Source organism: Globicephala melas, chromosome 13, assembly GCF_963455315.2.
Source record: "Globicephala melas chromosome 13, mGloMel1.2, whole genome shotgun sequence".
Taxonomy (NCBI): domain Eukaryota; kingdom Metazoa; phylum Chordata; class Mammalia; order Artiodactyla; family Delphinidae; genus Globicephala; species Globicephala melas.
Window position 1 is genome coordinate 74,978,255 of NC_083326.1, and position 27,169 is coordinate 75,005,423.

The 27,169-nt window shown below is 54.3% G+C and overlaps 1 protein-coding gene across 2 annotated transcripts in view; it reads right to left on the reverse strand.

Moving 5' to 3' along the window:
* DTX1 (deltex E3 ubiquitin ligase 1) overlaps window positions 1-27,169 on the reverse strand; it is a 38,546-nt gene that overhangs the window by 1,530 nt on the left and 9,847 nt on the right. Inside the window, exons 3-9 of one of the 2 annotated variants that reach the window (XM_060310146.1) lie at window positions 17,340-18,018; window positions 2,609-2,691; window positions 2,089-2,250; window positions 1,725-1,786; window positions 935-1,093; window positions 678-839; window positions 498-587 (exon numbers count right to left, since the gene is read on the reverse strand). In XM_060310146.1, the coding sequence (XP_060166129.1) occupies window positions 498-587; window positions 678-839; window positions 935-1,093; window positions 1,725-1,786; window positions 2,089-2,250; window positions 2,609-2,691; window positions 17,340-18,018 (1,397 nt within the window). The remainder of the gene's footprint in view (window positions 1-497; window positions 588-677; window positions 840-934; window positions 1,094-1,724; window positions 1,787-2,088; window positions 2,251-2,608; window positions 2,692-17,339; window positions 18,019-27,169) is intronic. The other variant, XM_030860461.2, reaches the window with a different exon arrangement.

Sequence of the window (27,169 nt, forward strand, 5' to 3'; positions counted from 1 at the left end):
TGGCCCTCAGCTGTGTTTGGTTTGGACCTCATGCTGTATCAAAGAGCCACTTTGTGACTTCGTTGGCAATATTCAAAAACCTGGGGATTTCACGTGAAAATCAGAATTTCTGGCTTCTCTTGAAAAACAAAAAGTAAAAGCAGACAGTCTCTAGCGTGGCAGTGAAGAACCTAGACTGCTTGGGTTCAAATCCAGGCTCCACTGTTTGCTAGCTGTGTGACCTTGGGCAAGTTACTTGCCCTCTCTGAGGCTTCGTTTCTTTATCTCTAAAATGAGGTCAAGACCTTGACTTCAGCGGGCTGGTGAATGAGATGAGGTGTGTGAGGCGACTGGCAGGGCTAGACACACAAACACAGACACACAGACACACACACACACACTGGGTGGTTATAGTCAGTGCTGGTGCAGGGACTGGGGAGAACGGGGACCACAGGTCCAGCTGATGGCGGCTGGGCGCCCAGCCTGCTCCCACATCCCCGCGCCCTCACAGCACCCACCTTCCGGCCCTTCTCGTTGTTGGGCAGATAGCAGTGGCGTGGGAAGCCTCTTGCAGTGAACTTCTTGCCTGGGTTGGGGTGCTCGGGGCCCTGTGGGAGAGGCAGCAGGGGCTTGAACCGCAGACAGCGGCGGTGGCGGTGGCCTCGGGAGGGCTCAAAGCTAGGGGCCTGGGGGCTTACCTGGATGCCTGTGGGGATGTCGTAGACGATGCGGATGGTCTGGGTGTCAGCGAAGCCAGGCAGCGAGTGGGGGATGAGGTGAAACTCCATCTTCCCGGGTGGCTGAGTGCCCGTCTTCTCCCCATAGATGGCCTTGCAGGTGGGGCACTGCAGGCTGCCATCCTGGGGTGGGGGAGAGTGGCCGTGAAGTCCCCAGGTGTCCTAGCCCCGCCCGGCCCCCCCTGCCTACTCCCCACCCACTGCCCCACCCAGCCCACCTTGTTGCCATTGGAGTACATGGCCACGAGGCACAGCAGGTGGTACATGTGGCCACAGCGGCCCAGGCGGCCCACGAGCTCAGGTCGCACGCCCTTGTGCCGAAGCACGCCCTCGTAGCCGGAGGCTGTGACCAGCCGCTCCATGCAGATGGTACAGTCCTGGGGGAGGGGGCACAGACGGGAGACTGAGGACTGGGGAGGGCGGGACACCCTTCCCCAGTCAGCGCTGCTCCTGGGCAGGGGCCAGACCCCCTATCCCCCAAGGGCAAGAGACCGCCCCCTCTCTGGTCCCCATCTATCAAAAGGAGAGGACACCCCCAGGTACTGAATTCAGACACATGCAGAGGAAGAGATGGCTTGCTCACACGCCCCTCCAGAAGGATTAAAGGCTTAACGATCAAAAGCAAAACTTAAACACATTTGGTGGAAAATATGGGTAAAAATAAGCTGCAAACAGGAGGGGCTGCTGCGGTGAGAGGCCTGCGTGCCGAGGCAGGAGTGGCCCCCGCTCGCTGCGGCTGGAAAGGACCCACGCGCAGCAACGAAGACCCAACGCAGCCAAAAAAAAAAAAAAAAAAAGCTGCAAAACTAAGATTGATCAGTGTGATTCTGTTAAACGTAGCATTTCTGTTCATCAAAAGACGCTGTAAGAAAGTGAGAAGGCAAACCCACAAACTGGGAGAAGAGACTGTAACACCTAGAACCAGGTGAGGAGGTGAGGGCTGGGCTCTCCATCTCTGGAGGTGAGGCTGCCTGTCCCCCGCACAGGTACCCTCCCCTAGGGGCTCACCTCATCAGGTGGGTTCTTCACCTTCTGCATGTACCTTCGGACCACATCCTCAGGGTTCTTACCTGCAAGGACAGAGTGGGGGTGGGCTTGAGGGTACCCAGAGTCTAGTCCTGAGGGCTTGGCCGAGGACAGGGTCACGGGTCAGAGGGGTGGGGTCAGAAGCTGTAAGGGTTGGCAGGAGTCACATGTCAAGGGTTGCTCGAGGTTTGATGTAATCGGAGTTGGTGGCGAATGGGGTCAGGGAACCAGAACTGAGATGGGGTCACAAGTCTTTAGACCAAACTGGAGTTGAAGGGCCCGAGGGGTTGCGGTCAAAGGTTAGTGGGGTCAAGTTCGGGGTCAGGATCGGGCGCGGGAGGCATACTCTTCTTGAGGTGCTTCTTCTTGGTCTTGCGGCACACCCCGGGCACGCCTGGCACGGGCTTCACGTCGCTCTTGCTCACGGGCGGTGGGTGCAGGATGGGCTTGGGGGCCCGCGTCAGGCACACGGGCAGCCCCGCAGCGCAGAGCAGGATCCCGGTCATCCCTGGGGGGCGGCGGCGACAGTCAGGGGGCGGGATGCTCATCCGGGTCCCGCCCGCCCTGCTCTCCCAACATCGCGTGGACCCATGGGGTCTCTCCCCAGACTCCGCCCATCTGGTAAGCCCAGGAATCCTCAGATGGGTGGGTGGGGTGCCCGATGGGCCCCGCCCACTTAGCTCCCACCCAAGGTTGAAGCCGAGTGGAGTCCCTTCTGCGGGCCCCATGGACCCCAGTGTTATGGCCCAAAGGCAGGGGGTGTGTGCTCTTGGCCACGCCCTCCAAGGGGACGGGCCAAGGGGCCGAGAGGTGGGGCTGCCACCTTGTGGGCCCCGCCCTTCTTTCCCGTCCTGGACTGGACTCACCTGCCAGGGCCGGGTGGACTGGCCCCGTACCATTCAAGTTCTTCACCGGGAGCGCAGGGACCCTGAGGGGAGAAGAGAAGAGGCTGCAGCCCCCCCCCCCCCGCACCAGAAGATCAGGGGACTCTGCTTTGCCTTCTGGCTCTGGCTCGTGGCCATACTCTGACCCGTTTGTGCCTGTCCCAGTTATCTAGAACGACCACCAGGGAACTCCATTCCTACTCTGACATCCTTCTATTATGGAGTTCAGTGTGAGCAGGACCTCCGCGCCTGTGATAACGGAATGAACCCCTAGACTTAGTACTGACCCTCCCCTACTCCACAGCTGGCCTCCTCCCTGGTGAGAGCACTTGGCTCCCAACTGCTCCCTTTCATTGGCCACTGTGCCTGAAACCCAACTATTTGTGATTTAGCCATTCTAGCTGCTCTCAAACTTTGCTATATGGAGCACTGATCCCCATAAAAGGTTCTGGGAAAGGAGGATTTAGGGATCAGTTAGGAAACACTTCACTGTCCCACTTGGAAATTCACAACACATATGGGCATATTAAAGGCTCTGATAAGTCCTGCATAAGGAAATATGGTTAGCAATGGTAAATCCAGGTTTCCCAAAGACATTTGATGATGAACATTTCCCCCCTCTGGAATATTTACTGATGTCAGTTCCTGTGACTAAGGCACTGTCACCTCTTCAAATGAAGAGGCCCTAGGAAAATGTAGCCTGCTTCCCCTCTTTGCCCTTCCCTCCAAAGAGGCCTGGCTTTTGGAATCATCCAGAGCTACTTTCATATTTCAGCTCGACCGTTAAGCAGCTGAATGACACGTCATCACACCTCTCATAAACCTGTTTCCCCATCAGTAAAATGGGGATAATGTGGCGCCTTCCTTAAGTTTGCTGTGAAGAGTCAATGAAATTCTGCATGTCAAGGGCTGAGCACAATTCCTGGTACCTAATAAAGACTCTAATAGCTTTAACCATCATCACCACCATCATCACTATCGCTGTGTAATCCTGGCTAATTTCACCTCTCTTGCACCTGAACCCAGTTAAGTTACAGTGTAACTTCTCTCCATCTTGGATAGGAAACCATGAAAGTATTGCAGTGATAAGCTTGGGAGAGTCACTTAACCTCTGTGATCCTCTGTTTTCTTATCTGTAAAATGGGGATGACAATAAAGGAGAAATCTTGTTGTGATCTGTACAGTGTGCCCGCCTGAGTCTAGACTTCAGGGCTTAGTTTTGTGGATGAACTGGTATCTTCCTGTTGATGGGCATGGAAGGGTAAGTTTTGATGAAGAGAAGGAGTGTAATAAAAGCCACAGGGCAGCCTGAGGGGCTTGGGGATGTGCCAGGAGGAAGTGCAGGAAGGGATGCGGGTAGTGACAGCTGGGGAAGGAGCTGCTGCAGCCCCCTTTGCTTGCCTGCTCAGGTCTGAGCCTGGCCAGTGCTGCCTGGACACCTGCCCCAGCAGGTACAGTCGGCACCAGGAAGCTGGCTGGAAAGTGTCTTTAAGCAAATAGTACGTTTGGCAGGTTTTCATGCTGCTGCAGTGGGTCCAGAAACACACACACACATACCCCTGGGGAACATGGGCTATATATACATGCACACGTACACTTGGAGAACACGCCAAATGCACAAGGACACACACACACACACACACACACAAACACAGACGGAGAACACTGCTCAAACAGGCACACACTCCTGAAAACATGCCCCCCATGCATGTACACACATGCTCCAGGGAACACACGATAGATACACGCACACACAGGCATGCACACACAATCCAGGAAGCCCCCTCCCTGTACACAGATACAGACACAGGCACACATATACTTCGGGAGCGTGCCACACACGCTTGCATGCAAACACACACACACACCAGGCAGTACACACCATGCATGCATACATACAGAGGTACACAGAGACACACCTCAGGGAACACACCCCATGAACACACACAGGTTCATACAGATACACACACCTCTGCATGGAGAACACCATACAAACATGTACACACACACTCCAGGGAACAGCACACACAGAGATACCACGTGCACACACCATGAGGACAATGAACTGGACAGGAGAAGAGTCAATGGACTCTTCTCGTGCCACAGCCGCCCCTCCCCCAAATTCGGGGTAAAGGCACCTTGGTCCTCACAAGCACCCAGCAGTCTGCAGCCTGCAAAGGGACCCTGCCACCTGCACGTGGGGACACACAGACACCATGACCCATGCTCCCCAACAATGACAGGTAGACGCTCGGCTGGGGGACTTCCACTTTACACACACAGTAACACACGCACACGCACTACACACAGCCGTCCACTCTGTGGCTGCCCAGCGGCACGGGCTTACACCTGGTCGGCCAGGGCACTCCTCCCAGACCCCTCTTACTGGGGGTGGCAGCATCTGGAGCAGACATCAGGGTCACCAAACACTCTGGTGACCCAGAGTTGTGAGGGAGGTGCAGCGGAGGGTAAGTACCCCTGGGGGCCCCCAGGGGCTGGACAGCTGAGGTGTGGGAGGGGGAAAGATGCTGTGCCTCGGTTTCCCCATCTGTAATGGGGATAGAGTCTTGTGGAGGTTCAATGAGTTAAAACACATAAAGTTCATAGTTTGGTGCAGGGGTGAGAGCGGAGGTGTCCTAATTTTCTCCTTCAGCAGCCTGCTGGGACCCAAGGGATGGGGGCTGAGTACCCATCTGCCCCTTCACAGGGTTCGTCATAATCCCCCAGGACCTTCCTTGCAGGGGCATTACCACCCTAGTCTCATCCCTCCCCGTCCTCTTACAGGAAAGCGTGGAGGCACCTCCAGCTTCTCCTCCTCCTGAACTGTCCTTCAAAACACTACTAGTGTATTATTATTTTATTTATTTTAAAAATTTATTTATTTTTGGCTGTGTTGGGTCTTCGTTTCTGTGCGAGGGCTTTCTTTAGTTGCGGCAAGTGGGGGCCACTCTTCATCGCGGTTCGCGGGCCTCTCACTGTCGTGGCCTCTCTTGTTGCGGAGCACAGGCTCCAGATGTGCAGGCTCAGTAGTTGTGGCTCACGGGCCTAGTTGCTCCGCAGCATGTGGGATCTTCCCAGACCAGGGCTTGAATCCGTGTCCCCTGCATTGGCAGGCAGACTCTCAACCACTGTGCCACCAGGGAAGCCCTTCTAGTGTATTATTATTATTATTAGGCATGCAGGATCTTAGTTCCCTGACCAGGGTTTGAACCCATGCCCCCTGCGGTGGAAATGCATAGTCCTAACCACTGGACCACCAGGGAAGTCCCTAAAACACTTCTAGTGTAGACACACTGTTAAGGTCCTCTACATATCCAGGTCTTCCCATCCCCTTCCTTCCTTCATGTCTATCTCATGAGAAAACATCCTTCCTTCTCTCCAGGGCTATCTGTAAAATGGTGGAAAGAAAAGTATTTGGCACAAGTACCACCACTTCTTGTCTCCTACCTGTGGCAGGCATCACTAATCCATCACAGCACTTTCTCAAGCCAAGCAGAATCATCAGCACAGCTCTCCAGGCAGCCTCTACCAATCAGCAAGGACAGTTGGCTACCCCAGGTCTATATAATGCCCGAAGTCTGGTCCAGCTCATGACACTGGTCTTGCTGAGCCTTTGCCAGGGAGTTAGGCAGGAGGGACCCCAGAAGGGGAATATTTTAGATCTTAGCAGCCCTTCAATCTCAGGCACGCTTTAAAAACCACGGAGCCCTGGGTTACAAAAGTCAGTCTTGCTCCTGGGAGGAGGGTTGTGAGTGGGGCGTGATGGTGGGGCTGTTTTTTATTTACCCGTCGGCAAGCTGGGGGACAGTCCCCAGGTGGCCCCCAGCCTCTCTCAATCTGCGGGCCCCCTGCGAGAACCCAGGGTTGCTGGGTTCCCACGATGCCAGAGCGTGGGAGCCACCCAGGCCCCTTTTTGATGTGGGATGCGCTGTTTCCTCCGAGTCAGTGAGAACATCCTCCTGCCCTGGACAGGAGACTGCTGCCCACAGGCCTCCCGGAAGGGGGGCCGGCCTTCACTCTCTGCTCCGCCCTCTTGAGGCCCTGCCTGGCAAAGGGTCAGAGGAATCCTTCAGGCCTTGAAATCTGCTCTGACCAGAAGCCAGCCCTGGCTGCCCCAGGGCAGGGATGGGTCCCGCTGCCTTGCCCACCCCTGCATCAGATCCTGTTCCTCCCGCTGCCCTCAACCCCCTGTGGCTCTTACCTTGCTTAGAGTAAAATCCAATCTCTTTACCATATGCAGTATAGCCAGTACCTACCCCTTGAACTCTGTTTCTCCTGTGCTCACCCCTCACCCACTCCACCCCAGCCTCCCTGGTCTCCCTGCCATTCTGCAAACATACCAGGCCCATTCTCACCCCAGGGCCTTTGCACTCGCTGATTACTCTCCCAGAATGCTCTCCCCCAGATTATCCTCATGCTCTGCTCCCTCACTTAACACAGGTTTCTGCTCAAATGTCACCCTATCCGAGATCTTCCCTTCCACTTCATTCTAGAGAAGCCCTCTGCCTTTGCCCTTACCTTACTTAATGTTTTTTGTCATTGCATTAATCACAGCCTGATATTATAAAGTCTTCAGCATGACCAGGCCCTCCCTGCCTCTGTGACCTCATCTCCTACCCCCTCCATCTCTCTACTCCACACACCTCTGCTCTAAAATGCTGAGCCCTTTCAAGGCCTTTTCACTTGCTGTGCCCCTCCGCCTGAAGGCTTTTCCCGCAGATGCTGAGTGGCTCCCTGAGGTCTGCTTCAGCGCTGCCTCGGTAGAAAGACCTTCCTCACCACCTGCCATCGCCGCGAGTACATGGCACATAGTAGATTGTCAAGAAACACTTGTTGCACGAAGGAAGGAAGGAAGACTGGATTTTGCGGGGATGTTCCAAGCTGATGACTCACGCTCACGTGCTCGGGCGCCGTCTCCCCGTGCATTTTTTGCACACGTTGGAAGTGAGCCTTGAAGCAGCTGCCCCAGAGAAGCCCCTCTGAAGCCTTTAGCCCTCGGAGACTCTGTGCCAACTTTCATTCTGAAGTGAGCACACTAAGTGGGCATCCGTGGGAACAGCATGAGCAAAGTTTCTCTAAGAAGTTCCCAGAAATGCTCCCCATCCCACTCAAGGCAGAGCTTCCATGGCAAGGTTTGGGGGAACCCAGACATTTCCCGGAAACTGTCTCAGTGAACATGCCACACAGAGATGGGCCAGGGGTCAAAAATTCCAAGAGCTCGCTATGTCCCAGACTCTGTTGTAGACCTTCCCTCCCTCATCTAATTGTCCCAATAAGTCTGTGATATCCCATTCTACAGAGGGGGAGACTGAGGCCCAGAGAGATGAAGTAACTTGCCAGTAAGTGGTAGAGCCCAAATGTGAGCCCAGGATGTCAGACTCCAGAGTCTATTTTCTCAGCCATGTGACACGAAACCAAGTTCTCTCACCCTGGCTCAGAGACTGAGGCAGGAGGCTGTTATCTGAGGAAAAAAATCTCCCCAGGACGACTTTGGGGAAGAGGGTTAGGGTGTTTGGCTTCCCTCTCTTTCCTCTGCCACAGAAGAGCAAACAGAGATGCCTCATACCTGCCCTGGCTGGGAGGCAATGTTCAAAGGCAGGATGAGATAACTTGGGGAGATTTTCCTAGTTGCTGTTCCTCACACTGTTCCCTGCCCTTTCCTGTCTGCGTACCTTTGTCACACTGTTTCCCCTGCCTGTCCATACTGTCTATTCCCAATTCGCATCTTCCCTTTGAAGACAGGTTCAAAGGTCACTGTCTTCATGAGGCTTTTTTCTGATCGACCTCAAGCAAATACATAACCACTCCTTCTTTGAATTCCCAGGGGACTGTGTTTATCTTTTGTTTTTTTGAGGACACATTTCCTGTCTTGCTTCCTAGTTGTGGGGTTCCACTCTTATCTCTTCCACCAGACTGTGAGCTTCTGACCCAGTCCTGTGACCCCAGGATTGAGGATGAAACGTGGTGCAAATCGGTACTCAGTAAGCACTGAATGGAGGAGTTGAGCCAATTAAGGAATCGGTCTACTAGTTCTCTGGTCTCTTCAGAGGGGTGCCTCGTGTCCTTAGAAACAGTAGTTCTTAAAAATAGAACTACCATATGACCCAGCAATCCCACTACTGGGCGTATATCCAGAGAAAACCATAATTCAAAAAAACAAGAGAAGCCACTGCAATGAGAAGCCCACGCACTGCAACGAAGAGTAGCCCCCGCTTGCCACAACTAGAGAAAGCCCGTGCGCAGCAACGAAGACCCAATGCAGCCAAAAATAAATAAATAAATAAATAAATTTATTTATTTATTTTTTAAAAAACAAAACACATGCACCCCAATGTTCATAGCAGCACTACTTACAATAGCCAGGACATGGAAGCAACCTAAACGTCCATCAACAGAGGAATGGATAAAGAAGATGTGGCACATATATACAACGGGTATTACTCAGCCATAAAAAGGAATGAAATTGGGTAATTTGCAGAGATGTGGATGGACCTAGAAAGCGTCATACAGAGTGAAGTAAGTCAGAAAGAGAAAAGCAAATATTGTATAATAATGCATAAATGTGGAATCTAGAAAAATGATACAGATGATCTTATTTGCAAAGCAGAAATAGAGACTCAGATGTACAGAACAAATGTATGGATACCAAGGGGGAAAGGGGTGGGAAGGGAGGAGGAATTGGGAGACTGGGATTGACACATATACATTATTGATACTATGTATAAAATAGACAACTGATGGGAACATACTGTATAGAACTACCTAATGCACTGTGGTAACATAAATGGGAGGGAAGTCCAAAAGGGAGGGGATATCTGTACTCGTATGGTTGATTCATTTTGTTGTGCAGTGGAGGCTAACACAACATTGTAAAGCAACCATACTCCAATAAAAATTAATTTAAAAAAAAGAAAAAAAGGAAAAGAAAAAGAATCAGTAGTTCTAACACCAAATGTGCCCCCAGAGACAAGGTTGGAGCAGGAATGGCAAATACATGACATAGATACCATTACTGCCTATCTAGCACCCATGGCAGGCATCACCAATCAATCCTAGCACTCCTTTCCACTAAGCTAAAATGCAACTTCAGAATCCTTGTCAAGAGTGCTCCAGGAAGTCATTTCCATTCAAGCAGAGCCAGCCCAGGAACTGAAATCTGTTTGTCATTTATCTTGCAAATGATCGGAATGAGGCCCAGAGAGGGGAAGTGGCTTCACGATGGTCAACCAGCTGGTTAGTGGTCCTGGAGTTTCTGAGTCAGAGGCCAGAGCTGAGCCCACCAGGAGGATCTGTGGGGTCACCTGGAGTTGAGCCAGCCTTCTGAGCCCTCTGTGCCCTAGAGGTGGGCCAAAGCCTTTGACCTGGACCCTGGAGCTGGCTCAGGTTTGGGGGGCCTGCATTGAGGGCTTCACGAGTGGATACATTTGCCTGCTCTGGCCACTCCTCTCTGTCCCAAGCAACAAGGGGGTTCAGGACCCCAGAAACGCAGGAAGTCACAACCTAGGCTGGCCTCCCTGTCCTCTCCCTCTCCTCCATGCCCCTGGCAGGCCCCAGGCATGTCACATTCTCTGATGGTGGTTTCAGGTCCTCTGATTGGCCTCAGATGCTCTCCAGACACCTGGCACTTACCCCATGGCCCCTTGGGGAGCCTCTGGAGGGTCATGCCTCAGTCATATGGGTCCAAGTGGGTGAGGAGGGGGCAGAAGTGAGAGCGCCATGTCATGGGGAGAAGGAAGTTGAATAGTGCATGGGCCCCACCTCCCCTGTTCCTTGGGCCTGCTCCTGTCACCTGCCCCCATTCAGTGCCCACTCGTCCTGTACCTGAACCCCTGACCCCCACAGTCCGGGGTCAGCCAGGTCTGCACCCCCAACCCCTCTGCAGAGCCTGAGAACATCACGGCAAGCTCCAGGGAGACAGGGTGCCCCATGGGTCCAGCAAAAGCCACAAACCATCAAGCGGCCTGGCTCGCTTCCCCTTTCCTCGCTCCAGCCATCCCCGCCCACCCCCTGCCTGAACAAGCTGCTGAGCTTCTATGGGCCTCAGTTTCCCCTCTGTCAACTGGGACCTCTCACCCCTGACCCCGTCCACTCCTAGGGGTTCAACGGTACTAAAGTCCCCCTAGAGCGATATTTTGAGGGGTGGCTGTCATTTAGGGCCCAGGTTTATCCAGAGGCCTGGGGGCTCCGTGTCACCCTCCCCCACCCTCCTGGTCTCCCTGCTCCGTCGGCGCGGCCCGGGGTGGAGCCCAGGCAAGGGAAGGGAGGGGAGGGGCGGGCTGTCGGTTGGTTCCCACGGCCGGGCCGGGGGCAGACACGTAGACAGGAGTGTGTGGTTTGGCCTCCCAGGGAGCAGGGCAGGAAGTGCTTCAGGTCTGGGGGGCGGGGGAATGGGGCAGTTTGGTTTGACCTTGCGGTGAGGCGCTGGGGGAGCCCAGCGAGAGGAGAGGCAGGGTGACAACCAAGGCACTCCAGCCAGGACAGGAAAAGGGGGAGGGTGGGCAGGCCAGGGGCCCCCTGAGGACACGGTGAGGGTGAGACTTTTCATGTTGTGCCTTTCGGGACTTTGTTACTTTTGAAGCATTTAAAAGTAATACCCAGGAAAGAGCCGGAGAAACAAAATGTGGATTCTTTAGAACATAAATGCAAAATCACTGCAGGAAATAAAAAGAAGGAAAACACCCAAACACACCCACCACATCAAAGCCCACCTCCCCACCTATTCTCCACATCCAGACTGAACCTGTGACAACAGACTCACGCCAGTCTGGCTCCAGCTCCCAACCCCGCTGGCTACCATCCCACGCAGAGCGAAAGCCGAAGTCCTCAGCACAGCCTTCGGGGCCCTGCAGGACTGGCCCCATTTCATCTTTGGCCTCTTCTCCCACCCCACATCCCCTGTAGCCTCTCCAGCCACACTGGCCTCCTCGAACATACCAGGCCTGCTCCTGCCTCAGGGCCTTTGCACAAGCTGTCCCCTCTGTCTGCAATGCTCTCCCCCCAGTTCTCTGCGTGGCTTGCTTCTCAACCTCCTTCAATCCTTTCTCAAATGTTATATTCTCAGTGAGGCCTTTTCTGACCTCTTCGTTTACAATTGCATCCCTCCCACCACCCCCTACACCCCTTCCTTTCTTTATTTTACCTCTGTAATCATGACTACTCTCTACCATACTCTAGAATTTATTTATTTTGTTTATTGTTTGTCTCTCACTAGAATGTGAGCTCCAGGAGGGCAGGGATTGTCTGTTTTGCTCATGGTTGTATCTCCAGGGCTCCAAACAGTGCCTGGCGCACAGTAGTTGCTGAACATAAAAAGATTAACTAATTAAAAAGCAAACATAGGCTATAAAGAAGATAAAAAGAAATAGCAAACTGGGGAAAGATGACAGTTAAAGGGTTAATACCCTTAATGCAGGAGAAGCGCTTGCAAATCAATAAGGAAGTAATAAAGAGCCCAAGAGGAGGAGACGCAAAAGAAAGAAACAAGTGATTGGTAAAAGAAGGAATCACTGGTGGCCAGTAAACAGGAAGAGGCTCTCAGGCTAAGAACCAGAGGTATGAAAACTCAAATGGCAGGACTTCCCTGCTGGTCCAGTGGTTAAGAACCCGCCTTCCAATGCAGGGGACGCAGGTTCGATCCCTGGTCGGGGAACTAAGATTCCATATGCCGTGGGGCAACTGAGCCCATGCGCCACAACGAGTGAGCCCACGTGCTGCAATTACAGAGCCCATGCGCTCTGGAGCCTGCGCACCGCAACCAAGAGCCCATGCACCAGAACGAAAGATCCCACATGCGGCGACTAAGACCCGACGCGGCCAAAAATAAATAAATAAATAAATAGTTAAAAAAACAAAACAAAACTCAAATGGCATCTTGATGGCGCTGATTAGGGTGGCAACACTGTAGTCTGATAGGGACGTACGGGCAGGGCCAGATTTGAAAATGCAGGCGCTCTGATATCTGCCCCCACGTTGGTCTTTGTTGCCAGCTCCACTCCATAGGTGCAAAGACAGGTCCAGAGAGGGCGATAAGCTCCACTGGGGTCACACAGTGAGAGGAGACACAGAAGCTGGGCCCAAACTCAGCCTCTGTGGGTCCATCTACTCCCTGGACTCCACAACACCTTGTAGAATCAGGGCCAGGTCTCTCTGGGACCCTGGCTGGAAACTTGGAGTGGGCAGACAGCGGGGTGGGGTATCCCAGTACCGTGGCCGACTGGGGTTTTTGAATCAGAGTCCTAATCACGTGACCTTGATCAAGGGCCAGCCTTTCAGAGCCTCAGTTTCCTCATCTGAAAAATGGGGATAATAGGACCTGCCACCTTGGGTTTCTGTGTGCATCAAGAGAGGCGATGCATGTAAAAGCCGTGAGATGGAGCCTGGGACGTACTGAGCGCTCAGTAAATGGAAACAGGCCTGCAGCTGTCCCCCTCCCTCTCCCCTCCATCACGTGGGCTGGAAACTCTGAGTCTGTCCCACAGCTGTGTTCCAAAGTGCTGGATGCTGCCCTCTCAGGTGACAGGGTGGGTCTTTCCCACCCCTCTGTGTCTGTCCCCCAGGCCCCGGCTGCCAGCTGGCTTCTCGCCCCGTCACAGGGGGAGTGGAAAAAAACCCTGGCCGGGGGACACTCTGGCCCCACTGGCCGTGTGGCCTGGGGGCAAGTCAGTGCCCCTCTCTGGACCTCTGTCCTGAGATGAGGATGGGAGGTAAGAAGGATGACAAAGAATGATGTCAGAGTTCACCCCTCCCTTGCACACGAATCATGTGCGGTGATCTGAAATGCATTTGCACGCGCATCAGCTCTGCTGAGCCAGCACGTGTGGACTGGGGCGATTTTAGCTCCGTTTGGCAGATGGGGAAACTGAGGCCAGGGAGGGTGAAGCCATGCACCTCTCTCGGCAGGGGAGGGAGAGAGCTGATGAGAGGGAAAGAAAAAGGCAGGAGAGAAGGAACAAGAGACAGAGACAGACAGAGACAGGGAGACACAGTCACAGGGAGAAAGAGAGAGACTGAAAGGGAGGCTGAGACTCAGAAAGTGTAACAGGAAAGTCACAGACACACGGCTGTGGCTTGAATTGTGTTCACCCCAGAACTCAGGTGTCGAAGTCCTAACGCCCCCCAAGCCCCCAGACACTTTGGAGACAGGATCTCTGAAGAGGTGATCAAGTCATGAACAAGGTCATTAGCTTGGGCCCTAATCAATATGGCTGGTGCCCTTATAAAGAGGGAATTTGGACACAGGGGTACAGAGGGTAGGTGATATGAAGACACAGGGAGAAGGTGCCCATCTGTAAGCCGAAGGAGAGAGGCCTCACCAGAAACCCACCCTACTGACACCTTGATCTCAGACCTCCAGCCCCCAGAGTGCGAGACAATACATTTCTGTTGTTTGGGCCCCCCAGTCTGTGGCAGCCCAGGCACAGTGACAGACAAACACAGAGGCAGAGAGACCGTGAGAAGGGCCATGAGGGGCTCTGTGGGGTTTGGGGATCAGGGTGGAGTGGGGGGCCTGGCTGCCTAGCTCCTCAGAGACCCCATCCCTTTCCCATCATGGGCTGCGCCAGGGCCTCAGTTGCCTTGGCAACGGGAAGCTTCAGTCTGGAGGAACCAGGGTCTGCCATCCCCATGCCTCCTTCCTCCCACTCCCCTCACTCAGCAGGAGACTCCACGTGTCCTGTACCTACCCCCCCACTCTGAACCAGGGGTATTTTTAGCTGGAGTTCCTTGGAGATGAGGGTTGGGGGGCCTCCACCCAGGCTTGTCTGGCTGGGGAGGGTCTGTTAGAGGGGCAGGGGTGAGACTGGGCAGGGTCTACATGGCCAGGGAGGGACGAGGGAGCCCCATCAGTCCCCCATGTCCCCTTTCCAGGCCAATGTCTGGTCTCAGAGAGGGTCAGAAAGAGCTCCCAGGAAGGGGAGGGGGAGTGATACAGACTGGGTAGGGGGCACATGGCTGGGGAGAGCAGGGTGCTGGCAGGTCAGAGGAGGACATGTTTAATGATCAGCAACCCCAGGGAGAAATCTTTCTTCTCTCCAGAGCCCTCGTGAGCTCAAGCACACTCTATGGATCCCTCCTGCTGGCAGCACCAAGCCCAGGCCCCACCTCAGGCCCTGCCATCTGGCTCCGTACTCCCAACATGGAAAAAATCTCAGCCCCTGCCGTTCCACCTCCATCCCTGCGCAGTCTCCAGAACCTGCTGGATTCATTCTCACCCCCGCCCCTTTGCACTTGCACTGCCCCTGCGTGGGATGCCCTTTTCTGTTCTCACTGGCATCTCACACTCCAGGCCTCCCCACACCTCTAGCTCTTCTCTAAACGTGCCGTGTCCTCTAAGCCCCATTGAAGCTGTGCTTGCTGTTCCCTCTGTCTGGAACGGCCTTTCTCCAGGCCCGGCTGCCTACCTCCTCGGTGGGGTCTGCCTTGACTATCCCGTTCCCTCTCAACCACACCACCCCATCCCACCACCTTCCGTAGCACTTCCCTCTCTCTCCAGCAATTGTGTTCATTTACTCGTTTGCTGGCTGTACGTCTGGCAGTTTGGACCCTGTTTGTCTTGTTGGTCTCTGTAAACATGCACCCACAGTACACATGTGGAGAACCGATACTGAGCAATTCCCAGCTTGCCCTAAGACAGTGGCTTTCAAAACTTTCATCAGTGACTAAGAAATTCATTTCACCTGGCGACCCATTAAACACATGTAGAAATCATGCGAAAGGTTCACGGAACAATTCTTACTTTTACTATGTATGACACATGCCAATATTTTCTTTTCTATTCTATTCTATTCCATTCCATTGCCAGGAAATTCTGGTTACAACCTTCTGATTTCATAATCCACTAGTGGGTTTCAACAATATAGCCCCAGAGAGAAGGTTCTTGAATTCTTGCTGCAAAGGCCCCTGGGACTTTCCCGCTTCTGCCCCCTCCTGCATCTACTCCAACTTGCTGTTCTACTCTTCTTGTCATTCTGGGGCCCTCCAACCCTCTCTTTTCATAAGGGAGCCAGAGCCAGGTCGCAATTTACAAGGAGCCACAGTGAAAACCTGTCTGTGATCCCCAGATGGGTAAGTCCCTCCCGCACTGCTTCCCCGAGATGCTTTCCCTGACCTCCTCAGGGCTCCTCTCTGTGGGCACTGGGACGGTCGGGCCATAGAGGAATGACCTGGAGGGGAAGGTGGCGAGGAGGGGAAGGGAGGGCGAGGCTGGCAGGCGGTGGTTGCTGTAGTCCTTCCCATGGAAAATCACAGCTCCCCTGCCCCCCATACCAGCCCTCCTCCTGGATAACAATGGTAGTCCTGGCTGCCACTGCAGGACTATTGCGACACAGGTGCTATGATCAGACACACAGCTTCCATTTCACAGATGAGGAAACCGAGGCTCAGTGAAGGGGAGGGACTTGCCCCAGACCTCACGGCTCGTAAGTGGCTGCCAATAGGGGATCTGAACCCAAGCAGTCAGATTCTCAAAGGTTCAGAAGGGCAGCCTAATTCAGAGTCCCTTCCCTTCCCCAGGCCTCAGTTTCTGTTGGTGAAAGGGGAGACCTGGATACGGTGACCTCAGAGGTTGTCTCCATGCCTGGCCTTTGCTGAGGTCAGATCAGCACGGTCGCTCTCCTGGGCCGTGCCAGAGGAATTAGAGCAGAGCTGACTTTTGGTGCCCGTTCCGCCTTTTGGGCACCACGACCCACACCCCAGCTGCTCTTTTCCCTCTGGTCTATCTCAAGGTCGAGGTCTTTGCCCCTCCCTCTCTCTCCCACCACTTCAGGGCCTGGTCCTCTGCTGAGATCAACTGAACCTGGGCTCCAGGGTGGGGAGCTGACAGGCTCGCTGGGTCCCCATCCCGGGGCCTGGATGCCTTAACCCAGGGACTTCCAAAGTTGGTGTGAGCCGGGTTCCCTTCCTCAGTGAAATCCTGCTGGGAAAGCCAGTTCACAAAAGAGATTCCAAAAAGGGCTGCTCTGGTTAAAACAAGAGCAGAGAGGCTGGCTCTTGTGTGCCTGACCTCTTAACCACCACCCTCTCCTGCCACTATCTCGGGTCACCCCAGGAGTCCCTAAAGCCCAGCTTGAAAATCACAGTATTAGCCCCAAGTGATGGTGATATTTAGACGTGGCCTATAGGGGAAATGTTTCGGACAAGGGCCTAATGCTTGCTTTGAGCCTCCACATGAGATGGGTATGGACTGGGGCAGGGGTGGAAACCCTCCAAAAATTCGAAGACAACACAGCACAGAATCCTGGAATTGGTGTGAATTCCAATCCCTGCTCTCCACCTGGGTGGCCCTCAGAAGGCGCCATACCTCTCCCAGCCTCAGCCTCTCCATCTGTAGCAGGGGCATGGTGGAATTTTGGGGTGTGTGTGTGTGTAATAAGTGAGGTGGTGTAGATAAGGAGTTTAGTAAATAATAAACATGGACTGTACACCATTATAGTTGCTGCTATGGACCCATCACTGTGAATTGTGCGATTTGGGAAATGTTACTAACTCTCCCCGTGCTTCAGTTTCCTCATCTGTAAATCGGGGATGATGACTCTCCCTACCTCACAGGGTCCTTACGCCTGGAGATAAATGAGCGTTAAGGTGCTTAGTTAACGCTTGGCACAAAGTGAATACTTAATAGATGCTAGATATTACTTGTGGTTATTATAATTATTATTGTAATTCTTTGTTCCTAGCCCCAGTGGGCAGCTACCCCTGCGCCCAGGGCCCGGCTTACCCCGGCGGGATGGAGGCGCGTGCGCTCACGCTGGTGGCGCGCTGGGGCCCGGGCCGGTTGAGGTTGTTCTGCCCCGGGGTGGGCGCGCCGCTGGGGACGCTCGGGCTCCGCGGGGACGCGCTGAGGGGCTGCGCGGGCTCGGCGGGGCCGGCGGCGGGCGCGGCCCAGAGCGCGGCGCCTGCGAAGGTGGCGCTGGGGCGCACGGTGAGCGTGCCCGCTGGTCCTCCGGGCGGCGGCTGGGGCGGCGGGGGCGCGGGGGGCGCCTTGCGGCGCTGCGAAGCCAAGATGGCGTTGGAAGCGGCGCGCGTGCTGTTGACCAGCAGGCACTGCTGGCACGAGCAGGGCTGGCCCGAGCTGGCGCCCACGGGCCACGACTGCGACTTGGGGATGGAGCCGACGGTGAGCGGGTAGGCGAGGTCCAGGCGGCGGCGCAGGCGGCGGCGCCGGCGCGTCTGGCGGTTCATCTGCGACATGCTGTTGAAGTAGATGAGGTAGCAGAAGCCGAGCGACGAGAGGTCGAGCCACGGGTGCTGCTTCTCGTAGGCGTTCTGGATGGTGATGCAGATGTCCATGTCGTAGGCCGTCCACGCGCCGCCGTCGTTCTCCCACTCCCACACGATGCCCTTGCCCGGCGCCGACGACGGGTCGTAGAAGTTGCGCCGCACCGGCCGCATGGTGCCTGTGCTCACAAGGGGGACGGGAGTCAGGACCGGAGGGCCGTTAACATCCGCGGCCAGGGGGATCGGGACAGGCCGGAGCGGCGGGGGACAACATCGGGGTCAGCACGGGCTGGAGGGTCAGTACGGGCAGGGGCGAGCTTGAGGGTCAGCACATATGGGTTGGGGCGAGAGGAGAGCGGGCCCGGGGAGGGGGGCGTGGAAGGCAAGGAAGCGGGGTGTCAGGACGGGGATGCAAGTCAGCAAGGGGGGCAGGGGTCGCAAGCTGCCCCCACCACTGAAGGGTCAACACAGGCACTGAAGCAGTGGCCCATCACAGGCCCTGGGGGAGGAGAAGGGAGAAGGGGGTGTGGGCTGTTTAGACAAGGAGGGGGTGGGAAGCAGAGTCAGAGCCTGGGGTGGGAGCCGGGATCCACAGAGGCCACGACCGTGCCGACACTGACGGTCCTTCTTTCCTTCATTAGTTCACTCATTCAGTAATCCGTTCATCAGCCCATCCATTCATTAATTACTTCAAGCACAAGTTCATTTATGCATTCCTTAATTCTTTCATTCGTGCATTCCTTTATTCATGCCTTCCTCAGTTCATTCATTCAATAATTCTCTCAGCTCATTCACCCGTGCCTGCCACCATTCATACCTGCACTTATTCTCCTTCAGCAACTTTATCCATGATTTCAATCATTCCCTCACTTACGACCACCCTATATAAAAATGTGCACCCTTCCACATTCCTACTTTCCCTTCTCTCCTTCCCTGTTCCATCTGGTATACTTTATATGTTACATATATATCTTGCTTTCTGTCTGTCTCCTCCCACTAGAATGTCAGTGCCACAAGGCAAGGACTTCGTTTTATTCACTGCTGTATCCCCAGCGCCTGCACACAGTAGGTGTTCACTGGATATTTGCTGAATGTGTGAATGAATTCATTAGTTCAGATATCGATCCATTCTGAGTTCGGTTATTTTATTCTTTCATGCCTTTTGCTATCCTTGCATTGGTCCATTCCTTCATCCACTTATTTATTCCTTTTTTCATGCATCTGTTTGTTTATTTGTTCCTTCTTTTAGCAAACATGCTGCCTCTCTGCTCTGTGGAGGGCTTCGTGCTGAGCGGTCATTCAAAATGAACATAACCACGTGACAGCCCCAGCCAGGTGGGTAATCATGCTCCCATTTTAAAAACAGGGGCCCTGAAATTTGGCTCCCAGCCTCTGCTCCGTGCTTCCCAATTCTAGATGCTTTCTGAGAGCAAGGCTCCATGGACACTGGGTTAAAAAGAGATGAACAAGGTCCAGGCTGCAAGACTTTTCAGTGCCTTTAGGCTGCCCTGTGCCTTGGGGCCAGCGTGGAGAGATTCTTTTGGTTCACGTGGCACACCGGCAGGAAGGCTGCACGCTTGACTGCTCCTCAACTGTGGGCAAGTCCCTTAAGTCTCCCTAAGTCTCGGTGGCCCCATCTCGAAAATGAAGGTGATGGTAATCCATGAGCCACCCCTCCCCTCTCACACGGGGCTGCTGGGAGGATTTGGTGAGAAGAGCCACAGAGCACAGGGTCTGGGTGGGGCACCAGGGCTGGGAGGCAGACAGACCTCATTTCAAGCCCCAACTGCCCAACTTTCCAGCTGTGTGTCTGTGATCAGGCAACTCAATGGCTCTGAGCCTCAGTTTTATCATCTCTAAAATGGGCACAAGCACACCTTCCTTATAAGGTTGCTAAAAGGATCCATCAAGACAAATAGTGTCTCTACTCTGATGATTCCAATGTCCTCTCCCCTTAGAGCCAGACTTGTGTATCCAAGTGCTCCCTCTGCACCTTCCGATGCAGGTCCAATGGGCTTCCCAAACTCAGCTCTGCCAAAGCAGAGCTGTGGTCTTCCTCCGCCCCAAACCTGCTCCTCCTGAAGCCTTCCTTGTTGCGGTTACTGGCAGCTCCATCCTTCCTTTTGCTCAAGCCCCAAACCCCCAATCCTTGGACCCATCCCTGACTTGTCATGTCATGCCCCACGTCCAGTCTATCAGTAAATCCAGTGGTCTCTATCTTCAAATACATCCCACATCTGACCACTTCTCCCTCTCCCCGTCGCACCAAATCTACCTGGTCCAAGCCACTGTGTTTCTCTTGCCTGGACTATTGCAGTAGACTCATTACTGGTCACTGCTTCTGTCCTTGCCTTCTGTCGTCTCTTCGCCACACAGCAGCCAGAGGGATCTCATTCAATGCAAGTCAGATCACGTTCTTCTTTGACTCAAAATTCTCCCATGGTTCCCTGCTTACTTGGAGTCAAAGTCAAAGTCCTGGCCATGACCTACAAAGCACCACATTGTCTATAAAGCCTCTACAAAGTCCCACGGGTCTATAGAGCCCACCTCTCACTCACTCCCTGGCCCCATTGCTGTTCCTCAAACAACTGAAGCAATGTCCAGCCTCAGGCCCTTTGCATTTGCTGTCCCCTCCCCCTGGAATATGACCTAGCCACTCCCAGACGTTCTCACAGTTTTCCCCCTCCTTTCTTTTAGGTCTCTGTTCAAACATCCCCTCGTTGGAAACGCCACCCTTCCATGGCCCTCCATTGCCACCCTCTTCCCTTGCTCTATCTCTCTTCCTGGCACTCAGTGCTACCTGCATGATACATGCATCTGCAGACTTGCTTTACTCTCTGTCTCCCCCGTACAAGGTCAGGGATCTTGTCTGCTTTACTCCTGGCTCTATCCCTGCGCCTAGCACAGTGCCTAGCACGCAGTGGGCCCTCCCTACGTGGGGAGTGTTTCCACTGTCAACTGGCACAACCCCAGGGTGCCTGGCCCTGGAATCTGCAGCCAGATGGATGAGGACCCATCATGGTCCATCCTGAGGACCCCCTCCTTCCCCTGCCTTGCTTAAGCTTCTCTCTCCTGGGCACAGACTCTATCTGACCTTCACTTGGGTCCTGACCCAGGGCCGAAACAGCTAGTCCTCTGCTCTCTCTGTTTGAATCCCAAGGGCTATGGGCTACCCCCTGCTCTCTGTCAACCTCCCAGACTCTGAGAGCTGGGGAAGTCGAGGCACAGAGCTGTAGCTGTAATGAGAGAGGCGTGGTGGGCGTGGAGTCCCCGGGCTCCTGTGCCAGTCAGTCGTATGAAAACTCCCCCCTCCCAGGCCTCCAGGGCAGCCTCATTCTCCAGTCTGTTTATCGTTTTAATTTAGCGTGTGCATATTGACTTTTTCCTTGACGACGGTGTTCTTCCAGGGCAGGCCTGAGAGGGGATTAGTTAGAGGGAAGATCTGGGATCCTGTTCCCATCTGCTCCCAAGTCCTGGTCTTCCCCTCTCAGAGCCTCAGTTTCCTCATCTGCAAAATGAGGGCTCGTGACAGATGATCTTCAGGTCCGATGTGTCCAAAGTACCACCATTAGCCTCCCAGTTAAGGGTTGGGGTGCTGTGTTACATGGAAGGTGTGACCCCTGAATGGGAAGGCAGGGGGTGGGAACTTGCTATATTTAATCACCTCCGTGTGCCAGGTCTTGAGCTGGGCAGGGCAGGGTCAGGGGCGGGAGGGGCAGAGTGAAGTGGTTGAGAGAAACAACTCAGAAGTCTCACAGGCCATGTGCCAGTCCTGGCTCCACATTTAGCCTCAGTGTCCTCATCTGTCAAATGGGGCATTAATACCCACCCCCAAGGGATGACTGTGGGGCAAAGTAAGATACTGCACATCACAGGTGCTTGGCGGAGCGCTTGGCTACGGTAAGTGCTCGCGGAATGTTAGCTAAGACGCTGTTATTAGTATATACATTACCCACCTTTTCCCAGCCCTTGGTCACTTGGCAAACTCCTATTCACCCAAAAAAACCCTCTACATGCCCACCTCCTCCAGGAAGCGCTTTTCCGTTCTGCTGCTATAGCTAGCACATGCTGCTTTTTACTGCATGTATATCTTTGCACTATCATTAAGTGATTTGTTTTTGTTCTTAATCTCCCTCACTGGCTGATGACTTTCAGGAGGACAAGGACCAGGTCAGATCTATGTTTTTGTTCCCAGCACTAGGCACAAGGCGCAAATGAGGCATCTGCAACTGAAACAGGCAACCTACTTGGCATAGGTCGGGGCTCAGAGGGAGTGGGAAAGAGGAGGGGTTGGTCTTTTTTTTTTTTCTTTTCTTTTTGCGGTACGGGGGCCTCTTACTGTTGTGGCCTCTCCCATTGCGGAGCACAGGCTCCGGACGTGCAGGCCCAGCGGCCATGGCTCACGGGCCCAGCCGCTCTGCGGCATGTGGGATCTTCCCGGACCGGGGCATGAACCTGCGTCCCCTGCATCGGCAGGCGGACTCTCAACCACTGCGCCACCAGGGAAGCCCGGAGGGGTTGGTCTTGCTAGAGAGGGAGTGCAGACTGGAGCAGAGGCCAAAGTGCACAAGGGGTCCCCAGGGAAGGAGGGACAGGGTTCCTAAGGTCAGCATTGGCCAGCTCTGTAACAAAGGACTCTGGGAGCTCCTCCCAGCCAGCTCAGGGCCAACCAGCCCAGGCGTCCCTCTCTCCAGGGCTCTATTTAGCCGGTATTGATTTTCCTGCCTGTTTACTGGTAGTTATTAAAGGCTGCGTCCCTGGGGTCCTTTTCAAACGCGATCGGAACCTGGTGAGCTGGAGTAATTAGGGCAGCTGCCGTCCTCCCCGCTGGGCCCTGCACCCTGAAGCGCCCAGTGTTGCCTGCCTGCCTGTCCGTCCACCTCCCAGCTCACGCTGGCCGTGGACCAGGCCGAGGGGGGCCAGCTGGTTCCCTGGTGACCTGCCTGGGCTGCGATTTCGAGATTTCCAAGGGAGCAGCGGCGGAAACACTCTTTCTCTTCCCCAGTGGCCCTGGCCTAGATTTTTGGCCAGAACAATGGGTCTAAGATGAGGCTGGAGGTTCCTCAGCCTGGGAGATGGGAAGGGCCTCAGACTGGTGGCCTGAATGCACGGCTGGTCTTTCTAACATGGACCGGCTCTGCTGGGTCCACTCCCCTTCTCTGGCCTCACGGGTACCCAGCTGCACTGGCCACCAGGGTCCGTGTCCCCATGGCAGTTAGGAACCTGTGTCAAGCACGTACTATTTCTGGGCCTGTTTCTGTGTCTCCTTTTGTTCCCTGTCCCCCCACCCCCTCCTTCGCTTCTTAGGAATGTTTGGTTGAAAAATTCCAATCTTGTTCCAGATGAACTGAGGGGAAAGGGGCTTTGGCCAAATGTCAGCTGGAGGATTGCAGGAGCTGGGCCCCTGGAGACCGGGTGTGGGGACGGCCGCGGCCACTGCAGCCAGTGACCAGTTCGTGCCTGGGGCAGAGACAACCAAAGAGAGATCGAGACACAGGTGGGGAGAGCAAGAGACAGGGAGAGAGGGGACTTCCCTGGAGGTCCAGTGGTTAAGACTTCATCTTCCAATGCAGGGGGTGCGGGTTCGATCCCTGGTCAGGGAGCTAAGATCCCACATGCCTCGCAGCCAAAAAAACCAAAGCATAAAACAGAAACAATATTGTAACAAATTCAATAGACTTAAAAAAAATGGTCCACATTAAAAAAAAAACCTTAAAAAAAAAAAGAGAGGGAGAGAAAGGCACAGAGACAGAGACACACATGCACAGAGGGCCGAGATCAAAATGGGAAATGCTAAGGCAGATACAGGAGAATGGGGGGCAGAGAGACTTAAAGAAACAGAATCCTAGGACTTTCCTGGTGGTCCGGTGGGTAAGACTCCACGCTTCCAGTGCAGGGGGCCCATGTTCGATCCCTGGTCGGGGAACTAGATCCGGCATGCTGCGACTAAGACCCAGTGCAACCAGAATAAATACATAAATAAATAAATATTAAAACAAAGAAACAGAATCCTGAAGCCTAGAGACTGAGACAGTCAGGGACAGTCAGGGAGAATGAGAGAGCTAGGCCAGGAAACGGAGGAGCAGAGAGGGGGGACGGGGTGGGGGGGAAGACCGCAGCTACAGCAATACCAATAAAGCTAACGTTTACTGAGTCCCCACTCTGTGCCAGAGGCTGTGTTCAGTACTTTCCTTGCACTAACTCATTTTATCCTCACACGGTTCCTTCTAGGGAGGGACCAGAATTATTCCCATTTTACAGGAGACAACTGAGGTCCCAGAATAGTGAAATCTTGGGAGGGTTGGGGATAATGCTTTATTCACGGAGCCAAGGAAAGGCCAGGTTAGACTGGTTCTAAGGGGTTTAACTCAGCCAAGTGGTAGCCCAGCCTAGGATACCTCCAGCGACGGGGAACTCACTACCTCAGCTTTGCCCTCAGTTGTTTTGCTGTGAGAGGTTTCTGGCTGGAGAACGTGGTCCTGATCTGACCCCTCTGCCTGAAGGCGGGGTGTGTGGGTGTCTCAGCCCTCCAGCTTTTGGCTTTAAGAAAAAGGTGACTCTGTAGAGAGACGGGAGGGTTCTGAGCCCTCCTGTCTGCCTCTCTAGTCTCCAAAGTGTTCCTCCCTGGGCTGAGCCAGTCCTAAGGCCCAGCAACAAACCACTCCCTCTGGGGGTGGCTTCCCGGAGGGAAGTGACCTCAGTTTGGGGGCACCCAGACCCTGACGGGAAGGGGGGCCCGTGGGAGGCAGTCATGGGACATCCTGTCAGGTGGGGGGAGTCCCGCTGCTGGCTGAGGCCTGTGACTGGGGGTTGGGCAGTGGGTTAAGCATGAGTTCAACACCCACTGGATGCCAGGCCCCAATGGGGTAGTTTCCTGATTCCTCCCCCAACCCAGAAGTCATCATAACCATCATTCTCGCTCAGAGAACACACTTTTGTGGCCCAGGCTCACGTGAACTCATTTAATCCTCACAGTGGCCCTATGAGGTAGGGGTATTACCATCCCATTTTATTTTTTTTGGCCGCGCTGCGGAGCGTGAGGGGTCTTAGTTCCCTGACAAGGGATGGAACTTAGGCCCCGGCAGTGAAAGCGCCGAGTCTTAACCACTGGACTACCAGGGAATTTACCGTCCCATTTTAGAGGCAAAGAAATAGAGGCACAGAACAGGGTAGGAACGTGTCCAAGGTTATCTGCAAGGAAGTGGTCCAGCCAGAAGCCATCCCAAGACCACCCGGTTCCAGACGTTCCCTTCACTGCTCCACTTGTACTAGCCCATGTTCCAGGGGAGGAAACTGAGGCACGGAGGTTACACAGTAAGTAAGGGACACAGCTGAGGTTCAAACCCAGACTGTTATGTGGCCTTCTGGAATAGCGGCCCTCTCCCTTAACCCCTCGACAGATTATCTGCGTGGCTGGCCAACTCCCTGACAGCAATAACAGTAACCATCCTGCTTTATCGAATTCTTCTGTGCCAGCTACTGTGCTAAGGGCTTATGTGCGCCCTCCAGTCCTCGCAATAGCCCTAGAGGTTTTGTGCACTACTGTTAGCCCCATTTGGCAGATGGGGAAACTGAGGCTCCTTGGGAGGACTTGGAGGTCCACCTGGGGGTGGTGGCTGGGCTGGGATTCGAACTGCAGTCTGCGGACCTGGGGCACCTCCCTCTCCCTCCCGCCCTGTGATCAATAATCCCGCAGTGTTCTGTTTCCCTCCAGACTCTCCCAGGGGACTTGTCAACAGAGCCACGGCCCATTAGCGGTTTCTGCACATTTGAAGCTGGCCCAGGCTCCCCAGGGTCTGCTGGCAGCTGGGCAGGCGAGGGGAGGGGGTCTCCAGCCCTGCCTGGGGAAGGCTGAGGGGCTGCACGGCACTCGGAGAGGCTACCACCTTCAACTTGGTTTCAAAAGGCCCTCGCTCTGGAGGCTGCTGGCAGCTGCAAGCTGGCTTTGCCCACTTTATGGGCTGTGTGTGTGTCTTCCCAGTCACCTGGCTTCCAACACACTCGGGTGCAGACCCCCAGGCATGGCAGCAGCAGCTGAGAGACGGAAACGAGAGGGTAGGAAGCAGAAGGAGCAGAGAGTCCTCTATCCCCTGGAGCCCTCATGGTGTTGGGCAGCTGCCCTGACCCTGCCAAGCCTCTGCTTCCTCATCTGTGAAACAGACATCCTCATCATCACGATGGTAAACACTCACAGAGGGTCTGCTCTGTGCCAGGTACTGAGCTAAGTGTTTCACATGTTAAATCTTTTTTTTTTTTTTCGGTACGCAGGCCTCTCACTGCTGTGGCCTCTCCCGTTGCGGCGCACAGGCTCCGGACGCGCAGGCTCAGCGGCCATGGCTCACGGGCCTAGCCGCTCCGCGGCATGTGGGATCTTCCCGGACCGGGGCACAAACCCGCGTCCCCTGCATCGGCAGGGAGACTCCCAACCACTGCACCACCAGGGAAGCCCCACATGTTAATTCTTAATCCACATGACACTCTACAGAACAGGTACCATTATTATCATTGCCTTGTACAATTGCCAAAACAGAGAGGTGAAGTGATTTACCCAAATCACACAGCTAAGTTATTAAGCCAGGATTCAACCCAGCCAGATTTGAACTTCTCCCCGCTTCCACTGCCACCACCCTGGTCCAAGCCATGACTGCCTGCACAGACTACTGCAGCAGCCTCCGTCCTATGTCCCGGTTTCCACCTTTCGCACCCCGTAATGCATTCTCCCAAGGCAGCCAGAGGATCTTCCACAGACTCAGGTCTGACACACATCACTCCTCTGCCCAACACCCATCAATAGCTCCCTAGTGCCCTTAGGAATGAATCAGTCTAAGCTCTTTAGCTCATCTTCAAGGCCCATTACAAGCTGTCCGCACAGCTTCACACTCTAACGACACCAAACTTCTAGTTATTCTCTGAACACATCACGCATGGCTATGCCTCGGTGTATCTGCACATGCTGTTCCCTCTGTCTGGAATGTCCTGCAACCCACACCACCCCACTTCCCTCCCTGCCGAGTTCCTACACACTTGTCACGGTTCAGCTCAAGCACTGGCCTCTTAAAATCGTCTCTGCCGCCCTCAGGGAGAATCACTTCCTCCTTGGGACTCACACAGCACCTTCCACCTACAGTACCGCCCTTAAAGCACAGAGCTCACTAAGTGTTGAGGCGTCTGTGCCCTCCAACTTGGAAGCCTCTCAAAGGTTGGGCTGGCTTTCAGCCACCTTAGCATCCCTTTATAGCCAGGAGCACAGGGAAGTAGGTACTTGGAAAATGCTAGCTAAATGAATGAATGAGTCAGTGAATGAATGAATGACCGAATACACACAAGTGA